The sequence below is a fragment of the Phalacrocorax aristotelis genome, chromosome W (assembly GCF_949628215.1).
Source record: "Phalacrocorax aristotelis chromosome W, bGulAri2.1, whole genome shotgun sequence".
Taxonomy (NCBI): Eukaryota; Metazoa; Chordata; class Aves; order Suliformes; family Phalacrocoracidae; genus Phalacrocorax; species Phalacrocorax aristotelis.
This window is the reverse complement of record NC_134310.1, coordinates 21,462,998-21,477,452: the sequence shown is the minus strand read 5'-3', so window position 1 is coordinate 21,477,452 and position 14,455 is coordinate 21,462,998. Positions and strand designations below refer to the sequence as shown.

At 43.9% G+C, this 14,455-nt stretch overlaps 1 protein-coding gene across 8 annotated transcripts in view; it reads left to right on the top strand.

Annotated features, from left to right (window-relative positions):
• The window catches only part of LOC142049258 (spindlin-Z-like), a 133,086-nt gene that overhangs the window by 81,428 nt on the left and 37,203 nt on the right, over positions 1–14,455 (top strand). For 7 of the 8 annotated variants that reach the window (XM_075076756.1, XM_075076757.1, XM_075076761.1 and 4 more), the window contains one exon: positions 1,519–1,744. In XM_075076756.1, coding sequence (XP_074932857.1) covers positions 1,693–1,744 — 52 coding nt within the window. In that variant the 5' untranslated portion in view covers positions 1,519–1,692. Of the gene's footprint in view, positions 1–1,518; positions 1,745–8,054; positions 8,634–14,455 lie in introns of those variants that run through there. The other variant, XM_075076755.1, reaches the window with a different exon arrangement.

Sequence of the window (14,455 nt, the reverse complement as noted above, 5' to 3'; positions counted from 1 at the left end):
CCCCCTTCATATCTGGTTTAAAGCCCTCTCAACAAGGCCTGCTAACTCCTGAGCCAGAATCCTTTTCCCCCTTTGCCACAGGTGAACCCCATCTGTCTCCAGCAGGCCTGGTGCCATGTAAACTGCCCCATGATCAAAAAAAACAAAATTCCACCAATGGCACCAGCCTCTGAGCCACGTGTTAATGAGATGGGACTTCCTGTTCCTTTCCATATGTCTCCCAGCTACCGATGGGATGGAGGAAAACACTACCTGTGCTCCTGATCCTTCAAGTAATCGCCCCAGTTCTCTAAAGTCCCTTTTGATTGTCTTTGCACCTCTCTCAGCTACCTCATCACTGCCGACCTGAACAACCACTAGCGGATAATAATTGGATCCTTTTACTAGCCTAGGGAGCTTCCTGGTAATGTCTCTCATCCTTGCCCCAGGGAGGCAGCAGACTTCCCTATGGGATGAGTCCGGTCGGCATATTGGGCCCTCTGTTCCCCTCAGAAGGGAATCGCCTACGACAATTACCCTTCTTTTTTTCTTACCAGTGGCCTTTGTAATGCGTGGGGCTGGCTGGTTCCCTCTAGTCAACCCCTTGGGTGGATCACTGTCTGTATCTTCGTCCTCCTGGCCCTCAGGTTCCAGAGCCTCATACCTATTGTGTAAGGGCACCTGGGGCAGCGAAGTCGGCCAGGAGAGGATTTGCCTACTGCGCCGAGCAGGGATCGGGATCTGCATCCATCTTCCGTCTCTTGGGTCCCCTCCCTCTGCCTGGCGGCACGAGGGCAGGGGAGCCACTCCTTCTCTTGATGCTTCTATCTGGTGTGCTTGTCTCAGGGATGGTAGGGAGCGGCTCCACCAGTCTAGCTCCCTCTCGCATTCCCTGATACTTCTCAGTCTTGCAACTTCTTTCAGCTCTGCCACCATGCTGAGCAGATCCTCCACCTGCTCACACCTCACACAGGTCCTGCCTTGGGAGCCCTCCATGACTGGAGCAAGGCTCTGGCACTCCCTGCAGCCAGAGACCTGGGTGGCTGCATGTTTTAGTGGGAGGTCTGTCTGCGTTGCCACATGCCTCCTGGTGATAGCTCTTGTCCGAGTGGAGACCATGGCTAATTTTGGTTTGTTTTCTAACAAATGGAAGTAGTTCATTTATGCTTTACCTCCAGTAAAGGTAGTGCAGTTTCTTTTGCTTTCAGGCAGGGTTTTTAAAGTAGTACTTGTTCTTATACTAAGCAAAGTTTTTGTTTTTTCGTTGTTTTTTTTTTTTAATGAGGTTTTTCTATGTGTATCTGTCTGTGGATGACTTTGAATTGATACAGAACTTAAACTGAGAATATGAGGAAAAGTACGAGCCTTAATATTTGGCTGTCTTCTTGCCTACCTGCCTTCTGTTTACTGAATGTGTCCAGAATAACAGAATATGAAGGGACTTCTCATTGAGCATAAAAGCAAAAATATTTTGTTTCACTTCAATATTTATTTTAACCAGTTCTCAAATCAGACTATACTTTCTGGTTTGTTTTTCAGAATGATATAATTTAAAGTGCTTCTCCTATATTTGAGGAAGAACAAATTGGTGATTGGATGGTGGATTAATAAGTAGCTGTTGTATTACAAGAGTAAGAAGATATTTTGGGAGTTGGGAAGAACTGGATTTTCACCCTAGTCCAGCAGCTTTGCTGCTCGCTTAAACACAGATGAATGAAGACCCCATTTGGAAAATCGCCAGGTCAGCGGTCCAGAGCTGATGCAGGTGAGGTGTTACTGAATTTGGGAGTTTTGTTTGTTGTTTTTTAGTGGGTAAAAAAGTATCCTTATTTTATAGATTTTCTTATGTACTCATGGCTTTATGAAGCTGTTACTGTTTGTTTGTGGGTTTTTTTCACTTTTTTTTTAAGATAAGAATTATTGTTTTCATTATAGAAACTGTGGAAGTGAAAGGTTATGCATAAATTTAATTAAGCTGTACAGACTTACATATAAGAAGTTGTACTGGTTTTGGCTGATATGGAGTTAAATTCATAGAAGCTTGCATGGTGTTGTGTTTTTGGATTTGTGCTGAAAACAGTGTTGCTAACATGCTGATGTTTTAGTTATTGCTGAACAGTGCTTACAGTGTCAAGGCCTTCTCTCTTTCTCATGCTGCATCCCCACAGCAAGTAGGCTAGGGGTGCACAAGAAGTTGAGAGGGGACACAGCCGGGACACCTTACCCCAAATGACCAAAGGGATATTCCATACCATAGACTAACACTTTAAGGGGAAAATTTCTCTTGCTCATCTCAGAAGTGCTGGAAAATAGACAATAATGTATTCACCATATTTATAGCTTGCTGTAAAATTTTTAATGATTTTATATAAATTGATCAGATAGTAATTGTGAATTACCATCTTTCAAAAACATTTCAGAAAGGTTTTTCTAAATGTACACAGAGATTACTGCTACATTGTGTGTTTCGTAAAGTTAAATAATTAGTCAAAGTATTTTAAAGAATTCTTTCTTTAAAGAATCTGAGTTTGAAGAAGCTCAGAATATGAGTAGCCACTTAGCCTATTATGACTGGTTAGGCTAATTTGAAGTTTTGCAGCTTGACAGACTAATGAATCTCAGTAAATCAGCAATGACACAACAAAAAATCGAGTTACCAGTCAAGAATTGTTCTGTATGCTGGTATTTGGTCTTGTATAAACTAAGCCAGAATGCTTTAGCTGTACATTCTGTTTGGCTAGTGTGCAGGACAGGGACTAGAAATTCTCAATTCCAAATTAAGAATTCTACAGACCAGCATTTTGTGGATGAAAATGTTTGTACTGGATTTGTGTGGCAAGGTTTTGGTAGCAGGGGGGCTACAGAGGTGGCTTCTGTGAGAGGTTGCTAGAAGGTTCCCCTATGCCCGACAGTCAGTGCCAGATGACTCCAGGACGGACCCACCACTGACCAAGGCTGAGCCAGTCAGCAACAGCAGTAGCACTTCTGTGATACCATATTTAAGAAGAGGAAAAAAACTGCTGCGCAACAGCAGCCAGAGAGAGGACTGAGAATATGTTAGAGAAACAACTCTGCAGGCACCAAGGTCAGTGAAGAAGGAGGGGGAGGAGGTGCTCCAGGCACCAGAGCAAGGACTCCCCTGCAGCCTATGGTAAAGACCATGGTGAGGCAGGCTGTCCTCCTGCAGCCCATGGAGGTCCACGGTGGAGCAGATATCCACCTGCAGCCCATGAAGGACCCCATGCCAGAGCAGGTGGATGTGCCCAAAGGAGGCTGTGGCCCCATGGGTAGCCTGCACTGGAGCAGGCTTCTGGCACAACCTGAGACCTCATGGAGAGAGGAGCCCACGTTGGAGCAGGTTTGCTGGCAGGACCTGTGACCCCGTGGGGGACCCATGCTGGAGCAGTCTGTTCAAAGAACTGCACCCTGTGGAAGGGACTCATGCTGGAGCAGTTTGTGAAGAACTGTAGCCCATGGAAAGGACTCACATTGGAGAAGTTAATGGAAGACTGTCTCCCATGGGAAGGACCCCACACTGGAGCAGGAGAAGAGTTTGTGGAGTCCTCCCCCTGAGGAGTAAGGAGCGGCAGAGACAATGTGTGATAAACTGACCGCAACCCCCATTCCCCATCCCCCTGCGCTTCTTGGGGAGGAGGAGGTGGTGGTGGAGAAATCAGGAGTGAAGTTGAGCCTGGGAAGAAGGGAGGGGTGGGGGGAAGGTGTTTCAAGATTTAGTTTTTATTTCTCATTACCCTACTCTTATGTGACTGGTAATAAATTAATTTCCCCGAGTCAAGTCTGTTTTGCCTGTGATGGTAATTGGTGAGTGATCTCTCCCTGTCCTTATCTTGACCCACAAGCCTTTCATTATATTTTGTCTCCCCTGTCCAGCTGAGGAGGGGGAGTGATAGAGTGCCTTTGGTTGGCACCTGGCATCCAACCAGGGTCAACCCACCACAGTGCTGAAAGTGAATTCATTCCTCTGTTTAATTATTTGCTTTTTAGTTGAACTTAGCAGACTAATGTAACTTTCCTTGTAGTTGTTTTCTCTCTTCTGGAATTACTTCATGTTCTTTGGCAGAGAGAAATGATGCCCTTCCTATTTTGTACTGCAGAACTCACTAGTGACCTGGCACAGTGAAAAACCTTGTAGACAAATGATGTATCACATCATATAACCCAGATAATTTATTACTGGTGCTTTCCAAAAAATCTCATGAAACCAAATCAATTTCATATAAAACTGGGAAAGCTAAATTAATTTTTAAAAGAACCAAGTGATAGGCCATTATGGTGCTTTTAAATACTTAGCCAATTCGTTCAGAAGTGAAGCAATTTATATTGGAAGATTTATTTGAAAACTTTTGGTTTCAAAACCAGACTATCAAAAATATTTTTACTTGTCACTAGCTTGCATTAAGGTTTTTTTGCTGTCACTAACTTGAAACATCTAGCGATTTCAAAGATAGTTCCTGAAAGTATTTCTAATAGATAGTTTTAAAGAAGAAGCACAGTGCAAAGTTGTGGTTTAGCCCCAGTCAGCAACAAAGCGCCACACAGACACTTGCTCACTCCCCACTGGTGGGATGGGGGAGAGAATAGGAAGAGCAAAAGCAAGAAAACTTGTGGGTTGAGATAAGAAGAGTTTAATAATTAAAACAGTAATACTAGTAATGGTAATGATAATTAATATGACAATAACAATAATAATGATAATATAATGAAAAGGAAAATAATGAGAGAGAGAAAGAAAACCCAGGGAAAAAATAAAGCAAGTGATGCAACTGCTCACCACCTGCTAACTGACGCTGCCAGTCCCAGAGCGGCGATCGCTGCCCACCCCCACCCAGCTCCCCCCAATTAACATACTGGGCAAGATGTCATATGATATGGAATATCCATTTGGCCACTTTGGATCCGCTCACTTAGCTGTACCCCCTCCCATCCCAGCCTCTTGTGCACCTGGCTGACCATGGGAAGCTGGAAAAGTTCTTGCCTAGGATAAGCACTACCTAGCAACAACTAAAACATCAGTGTATTATCAACATTATTTTCAAACTAAGTCCAAAACACAGCACCATACCAGCAACAGTGAAGTAAATGAACTCTATCACAGTTAAAAACATGACAGTATCCACCCCATATTCCTTACCATTTACGTCATGCTCAGGACCCATACTATCCAATACAACTTCAATAACTAAAACATGCCCTCTCATCCTTTAACAGATTATACAGATATAATTTCTCATTCCCTTAGTCTAATGACCACCCCTGTAAAATGTTTGTAAATATCCACAAATGTCCACAAAATGTCCACTGAGTTCATTTAGTCCATGACTTTGGGCTCCATCTATCATAAGAGACTTTCAGGGAAGGAAAGATGGTGTGTGTGGTGTCAGATTTTTGCATGCTGAAGTCAGTCCTTGTTCCATCACCACTGCACTTTGCTTGATTTAATCAAATTTCATTCTTCATTAATTTGGGGGATTGCTAATATGATATCATTGATATGACACATAGCAATCACAGAAGTGATGACATAAAATAATGTATAGCAATTTAACAGCATACTGTTCAGTTCATTGCCTGTTTTCACCCTAAATCAAGTCTCCTTGAGGTACAGATTGGACTCTTCCATCCTCCCACACCAACCACCAAGTGCACCCAGGTCCTTGAGCGAAAGTAAATCCACAAATAGGTTTGCCTTTGCCTGAGGCAGAAATAACTCAGACTGTTTACCCCAGCATATTTTTCACATGCACTACCGGGACCTTATCCCTTTCCACAGTTCTGATTGGGCAGGGCCAGCTCGATTGGCAGATCCCCTAGTGTTGACTAACCGGGTGGCTTTTGCTTAAATGTGTATCCCCGTACTTGAATGTTCCACCCCCCCATTGCTCTCAGTGTAGTCTTTAACAGTCCATTGTATCTTTCGATTTTCCCAGAGGCTGGTGCATGATAGGGGATGTGATACACTCACTCAATGCCATGCTCTTTGGCTCAGGTGTCTATGAGGTTGTTCCAGAAATGAGTCCCGTTGTCTGACTCAATTCTCTCTGGGGTGCCATGTCACCATAAGGCTTGTTTTTCAAGGCCCAGGATAGTGTTCTGGGTGGCGGCATGGGGCACGCGATGTTTCCAGCCGTTCAGTGGTTGCTTCCACCATTGTCAGCACACGGTGCTTGCCTTGGCAGGTTTGTGGGAGTGTGATATAATCAATCTGCCAGGCCTCCCCATATTTATGTTTCAGCCATCGTCCCCCATAAAACAGAGGCTTTACACACTTAGCTTGCTTGATTGCAGCGCACGTTTCACATGTGTGGATAACCTGTGCAATAGCATCCATGGTCAAGTCCACCCCTCGATCACGACCCCACCTGTATGTTGCATCTCTCCCTTGATGGCCTGAGGTGTCATGGTCCCACCGAGCTAGAAATAGTTCACCCTTATGTTGCCAATATAGATCTCCCTGAGCCACTTCAGTCTTAGCAGCCTGATCCACCTGCTAGTTGTTCCGATGTTCTTCAGTGGCCCGACTCCTGGGTACGTGAGCATTCACATGATGCACTTTCACAACCAGGTTCTCTACCCGTGCAGCAATATCTTGCCACAGTGCAGCAGCCCAGATGGGTTTGCCTCTGTGCTGCCAGTTGCTTGGCTTCCACTGCTGTAACTGGGTGTTATATGTCACCCAGGCAAGTGGACCATCATGGAGAGAGGTATCCAGTACCTGAGGGAGTTAGCCATGCTGAAGGTGATTAATGATGACCTAAACGAAGAGCATTTATCAACAATCCAGATGAAGTCAAGTGCACATGACCCATGTGTCGGAAGTTTGTACGGAGTGCACCATCGTCACCTGCAAGCTCATTGGCAGTAATGGCCTGGAAAGAGGGAGGAGAAGCAACGATGGATGAATTGGTAGGCCAACTCTGGCAATACGAGGAAAGTGTGTCTTCCTCCCTATTGGCCTGTGTTTTGGCTGTGGAAAAATTGTCCTGGAAGTTTCAGCAACTCAAAGAGGATATGTCCTACTCCCCACCTATACGGACCAGTATCTCAGACATAAGGAGTAAGCGTCCCCTTGCTCAAGAGAGACGATACACACCACGGGGCACCCTATAGTTTTAACTGCATAACCGCGAAGAGTATATGAGGAACTGGGATGGAAAATCTACCTCAACCCTCAAGGCACGGGTATGTGAGTTGCAAGGAAAAACAGTCACAAAAAAGGGTTCTTCCAGGAAAATTGTTGCTCCTGTTTCCAGTGAGCTCTTCCCAGACAGAGCAGAATGGCTCATTTTCCTTCTGATCTTAATAAAGGGATGATTGATTTGCATTTACAAGAAGTGAGTAATGAGCATTACGACCAGAAGTAGAGGGGCTCTGCCTCCAGCCAGGTGGAGGAAAGGGACAACCAGGTTTACTGGACTGTGTGGATTTGATGGCCTGGCACATCAGACCCACAGGAATAAAAGGCTCTAGTGGACACCACTGCCTAATGCCATCAATCTATACAGGGGCAGAACCCATCAGTATTTCTGGAGTGACAGCGAGTTCCCAACAGCTGATTATATTGGTGTCCGAAGTGAGCCTAACCAGCAATGAGTGGCAAAAGCTCCCCATTATGACTGACCCAGAGGCTCCGTGCATCCTTGGCATAGACCACCTCAGGAGAGGGTATTTCAAGGACCAGAAAGGATACAGGTGGGCATTTGGTGTAGCTGCCTTGGACACAGAGGAAATTAAACAAGCTTTATACTTTGCCCGGTATCTCAGAGGACCCTTCTGTTGTGGGGTTGCTGAAGGTCAAAGAACAACAGGTGCCGATTGCTACCACAGCATTGCACCGGTGGCAATATCGCACCAACCGAGACTCCCTGATTCCCATCCATGAGCTCATTCATCAACTGAGGAGCCAAGGAGTCATCAGTAAGACCCACTCACCCTTTAACAGTCCCATATGGCCAGTGCGGAAGTCTAATGGCGAGTGGAGGCTAACAGTAGACTATCGTGGCCTGAATGAAGTCACGCCGCCACTGAGTGCTGCTGTGCCAGACATGCTAGAACTTCAATATTAGCTGGAGTGAAAGGCAGCCAAGTGGTATGCCACAATTGATATCAATAATTCATTTTTTTAATCCCTTTGGCAGCAGAGTGCAGGCCACAGTTTGCTTCCGAGTGAAGTGGTGTCCAGGACACCTGGAATCGACTGCCCCATGGGTGGAAACACAGTCCTACCATTTGCCATGGACTGATTCAGACCGTATCATAACAGGGAGAACCTCCAGAACACCTTCAATACATTGATGACATCATCGTGTGGGGCAACACAGTAGAAGAAATTTTTGAGAAAGGGAGGAAAATAGTCCAAACCCTTCTGAAGGCCTGTTTTGCCATAAAACAAAGTAAAGTCAAGGGACCCACACAAGAGAGCCAGTTTTTAGGTATGAAATGGCAAGATGGACTTCGTCAGATCGCAATGTATGTGATCAACAAAATAACAGCCATGTCTCCACCAACTAGCAAAAAGGAAATACAAGCGTTCTTAGGCGTTGCGGTTTTTTGTAGAAAACGCTGTACTCCAAGTGAAAAAGAGATATTGTCAGAGCAATCGTGGCTCAGGGACTGGCGGCATCAGTTGGCGGATGGTGAGTGATTGCATCACTTGTTTGGTATTTTCCTCCCTTCTGAGGTTTTATCTCTCTCCCTCTCTCTCTCGTTATTTTCCTATTTGTTATATTATTATTAATAATATTTTTTATTAACTCTTACTATTATGATTGTAATTGTTAAGCTGTTCTTATCTCAACCCATGAGTTTTCTTACTTTTCCTCTTCCAGTTATCTCCCCCATCCTGCTGTGGCGTGGGGAGCGAGCGAGCGGCTGTGTGGTGTTTAATTCCTGACTGGGGCTAAACTACTACACTCCCACACCAGTGACTAAGGGCACCCAGGTCCTCAAGCAAAAGAAATCCCACGAATGGGTTTGCATTTGCCCGAGACAGGAATGACCCAGACTCTTTTCCATAGCATATTTTTATGTGCACTACTGGGACGTTATCCCCTTCCAGAGCTCTGATTGGTCAGGGCCACCTCGATTGGCAGATCCCCAGATCCGCAGTCTAGGTGAGGCTAGGTCCAGTCTTAGTCTCAGACTTGGTCAACGGTATTTATATACAATGTCAAAAATGTATCTTACAGAAAAATTATCTTTTTCAATTAAAAAATTTAAACGCTTCATGTTGTGACTGATCAATGAGCTCCTACAATGGAAGGAGGCTCTGAGGAGACAGGCAAGGACTATGTACTCAGGAAGCTAAGTGAAGAAGTAGGGAGTGACTGATGACAACTGTTACAAAAAGCTGAACTTAACACAAAGGAGATAGTAGGTAGTCTTTGTTCTAGATAGATGGCTAGAACAGTTGACAGAATCAGATGGCTGTGTAACTGCCCTTGAGTTAACAATAATAACAACTATAATAATAATAATAAGCAAATACATATCTTCCTGAGTTAGTGAGGCCAGAATGGGTGGGTGTATACGTGGCTCAGCCAAACTGAGCATTAAAAACTCAGTATAGAGCCAAAACCAAGTATAAAGACTCAGTATAGCATATACAGTATAAAAACTGTACAACTAACAGAAAGAACTTTGAAGAGAGCAACAAGCTTGAGCCTGTTTCAACCCACATATTCCTTCCCAACAACTGGGGATGCCCAGCATCCCAATGGAGGCCAGCAACTAAGCACCACACAGCAGCTTGCTCACTCCCTGCCCGGTGGGATGGGGGAGAGAATTGGAAGAATAAAAGTGAGAAAACTCATGAGTTAAGAACACTTTAGAAATTCAACTACAATACAGCAAAATAGTAGTAGTAGTAGCGATAACAACAACAACATACAAAGCAAGTGATACATGATACAATTGCTCATCAGCCACCAAATGATGCCCAGCCCGTCACCGAGCAGCAATCGCTGCCCTCTGGCCAACTCCCCTCAGCTTATATACCGAGCATGATGTCTTACGGTATGGAATAACCCTTTAGCCATTTTGGGTCAGCTGTCCTGGTTGCCCTCCCTCCCAGCATCTTGTGCACCTGGCAGAGCATGGGAAGCTGGAAAAGTCCTTTGACTAGTTGCAAATACAGATTTGTGTATCCTGCCGATTATGCCAAATTGTCACAAATAAAACCTTGCGGATATGGCCGACTACACCAAATTGTCTGGAATATGATTTGTTACACAGCATTAGTTACTGATTTAAGATTTATTAATATTTTTGAGAAAGATCACAGAATTAGGTTGTATAATTCTTAACAGCATCAGCCAGTTTAAAACAGCAATTTGATGGAATTTGTTACAATCAAGATAGCAACTTAGTTAAAGATTCGAGAATGGCAAGGTTCACTCTGTTACTTACATGGAAGAAGTGCAAAAAGGAAAATTCAGATATGCTTGAGTTAGAATGATTCACAGAGGGATTGTGGATGCAGGGGATAAGGAGGACCCTCCCATGGAGTCACGAGGTTCAAAATAGACCCCCTTGCTTTCTAAACACCTTTCAGAGAGAGGTCTAGGTGCAGCTAGGTCCAGTCTTAGTCTCAGACTTGGTCAACGGTTTATAAGAATAGGGATAATACATACATATATATATATATTTTTTTTTTTAATTACACACACACCAAGGTTAAGCTGTGAATAAAATTTCCCTTTTTGTGAGTTTCACAAATTACTCACTTTTGTGTGCTGGCATTCATCAGTGCACAGCCAGTGAACCTTGCGAAATCAGGCCTTGGAGTCCATGCAAAATCATCATCAGACAATCTTTCAATCCTCATGAAATCTACCCTGAGAGGCAGCCCAGCCCAGGGGGAGCTACTGGGTCATACAGCCCGTTGCAGTCCCGGAGAGCTCAAAAGGTCTCCCTCTTGGATCGCTAGTTATAGGATCGAGATGATTGGCTTTGGTCAATATTTTACATTCTGGCCACAATTCTGGTACACAAGTCAGGCAGCAGACAGTCCAGGAGTGGACAGAGATTGCCTGATGCCCAAGTCTTCTGACCAAGACAAAAACACAATAGGGCTTATCGTGGGATCTCAGAGTGGCCCGGCAGGGGGGAAAGGCTGCACCACCACACTAGTATAAGCACTACTTAGCAACAACTAAAACATCAGTGTCTTATCAACATTATTCTCATACTAAGTCCAAAGCACAGCACTATGGCAGCGACTAGGAGGAAAGTTAACTCTATCCCAGCTGAAACCACGTGTTCTGGTTTCAGCTGGGATAGAGATAATTTTCTTCGTAGTAGCTAGTATGGGGCTATGTTTTGGATTTGTGCTGGAAACAGTGGTGATAATACAGAGATGTTTTAGTTGTTGCTAAGTAGCGCTTACACTGGTCAAGGACTTTTTCAGCTCCCCATGCTCTGCCAGGTGCACAAGAAACTGGGAGGGGACACAGCCAGGACAGCTGACCCAAACCAATCAAAGGGATATTCCATACCATATGACATCATGCTCAGTATATAAAGCTGGGAGAAGAAGAAGGAAGGGGGGTACGTTTGGAGTTATGGCGTTTGGCTTCCCAAGTAACCATAACACTTGATGGAGCCCTGCTTTCCTGGAGATGGCTGAACATCTGCCTGCCGATGGGTAGTGATTGAATTCCTTGTTTTGCTTTGCTTTCGCGCGCAGCTTTTGCTTTACCTCCTATTAATCTAGGTAGTTATAAATGAAAGTCATAAATGAAATAGAGACCACCCGATCCCTGTCCTTGAGCGAGTAGCGAGATATGCAAAAAGATTTCAACCATGGTTCAGGTGAGCACACTGTCACCTAACTGCTCCGATGCTGGGATAATGGGGCCAGTAGCCTGGAACTAGAGGGAAAAGAAGCCAAACAACTGGGATCGCTTTCTGGGGAAGGGGGCGTTGACAAAGCAATTGGGGAAAAAACACAAGCCCTCAGCCTCTGGAGGTGACTCCCTTCTGGAGTGAAGGAGAGGTATCCCTTTAAAGAAGATGTTACATATCGCCCAGGAAAATGGACAACTATGGAGAATGGCATCCAGTACCTGAAGGGAATTAGCTGTGCTTGAGCTAAATCCAAATTTAGCTTGAGCTAAATCCAAAACACAGCACTATACCAGATACTAAGAAGAAAATTAACTCAATCCCAGCCAAAACCATGACAGGGATGATGGGGAATTCTGATGTGTGCCTCAAGGGATTTTGATTTTGGGTGAGAATAGCCAATGAACTGAATGGTATGATGTTAAATGCTACATAATACTGTATGTCATCACTTCTGTGGTTGCTGTATGCCATATAGATGGTAGTACTTTGTTGTGGTTTAGCCCCAGTTAGCAACTAATCACCACAAAGCCACTTTTTCTCTCCCCTCACCCCAGTGGGATAGGGGACAGAATCACAAGAGCAAAAGTAAGACAACTCGTGGTCTGAGATAAGAACAGTTTAATAAGTAATATAAAAGAGTAATAGTAATAGTACTACTAATAATAACAATAATAATATAATGAAAAAGAAAATATCAAGAATGGCAGGCATAAAAACCAAGGGCGTGGGGAATAAAAATCCAAACAAACAAGTGATGCCTTTGTCCGAAAAGTGCATTCATCCTCTGGTGTGCAATGAGTCAATAATCACACACTCAGGAGAGACATTGCTAATTTATTTCAGGGTTGCGTAAGCCTGGGTACTCGGTGGTTTTCCACAAATCAAGCACATTGAAGCCAGCTACTTCATTATATTTATACAATAATTTCATACATATTCCACCTATCTAATACATATTAATTCTAATCTACATAGGTTGCATAATGGCATTAAATCACTTCTCTTGGCTCCACTTCAGATCCTTCTGCGCACGTCTTCCTCTCTTCGGGGGTCTTTGGTGGTCTTCACAGATGAAGTACCCTAACCCTTTTTATCCATATATATGGTCACATGTCACCAAAGGACAACTCAAGGATATTTTCTCTTGCCAACTCTCCTTTATTTTCTTCCAAAAGGAACATTTGTCTTTGATTAAATGAATAATCACTGATAGCCAAGATATCCCATCCCTAAGTTTAGATTAAATAGTGAAACATAAAACAATGCTTGATCAAAAAGAAAGTAGTCTAGATTCATGCTGATTAAACATAGACAATAACCCTTCTTTCCACGGGGGGTTGTTCTCTCACAAACATCTCCCCCCTTTTTGAGGCTTGAGGTGTCTCAACACCTCGAAATCTCAAACCATTCCTTTGTATCTCCTCAGGGTACACTGAATAAGACAACAAGTGGTTTTGATTATTAATACAATTAATAAGATATTTACAAACAGTTACTGTAGCCATCCTAAATTGGGTTAACCAAGATTTGCTGGTTTTGGCTGAGAGGGTGTTAATTCTCTTCACTGTAATGCCTATGGTGGTCAGGGGCCTTTCCAGCTTCCTGTGCTCTGCCACCTGGGCAGGAGGCTGGGAGGGGCGGGGCCACAGTCAGGGCAGCTGACCCCAACTGGCCAATGGGATGTTCATGTGACACCATGACCAGTATATTAATGGGGGCAGTTGTGGCTTGGGATGGGGTGCTGTTGGGTTAGTGAGTTGGTGTGGTGTTTGTTTTGGTGGTTCACACACCACCCTCCCCCCCCTATTTTGTGCCTCTTGTTGTTTTCCTTTCCATTGTATTTTTGTTGTTGCTTTATTTCAATTATTAAACTGCTCTTATCTCAACCCATGAGCGTTACCCTTCTGATTCTCTCCCCCATCACACTGGTGGGGGAGTGAGTGAGCGACTGTGTAGGGCTGAGTTGCTGGCTAAACCACAACACAAGAAAGATCCAGTCCTTCCCTTTCATAAGCTCCAGAGGCTGATTTTCTCAATTGTTGTATTTTCTTTTCTAGTAACTGTGAATTATCTGAGAGATTGAAACACCACGTTCCTTTAAATTCCTCACAACCATGGTTGTGTCTTAACAGTAAATAGTCAATAGCAGCCCAGTTTTCCAAGGTGGCTTCTTGGATTTGGCTCATTTCAATATCAATGGCTGCCAAGGCCTGTGAAGTAAAATTTATATCTTTTACCAGCACACAAGCAATTAATTTTAGAATGGGATATTTCATAACTACCCTGACTTCAGGGGTGAGAATGGCAGCTGCTGTGATTTCACTTGGCCTATATAAAATGATTTGTGAATCACAGTCACTAGATAGCTGATAAACATCTCTTCTTTTTCTCAATTCATGTTGTAAATCTTTCTTATTTAAAGGTAAGGGGACTGTTGTGGCTTAGCTGGCAACTCAGCCCCACACAGCCACTTGCTCACTCCCCCACCAGTGGGACAGGGGAGAGAATCAGAAGGGTAAATCACATGGGTTGGCATAATAACAGTTTAATAATTAAACTAAAACAACAACCAAAAAAGTACAATGGAAAGGAAAACAATGAGAGGTGCAAA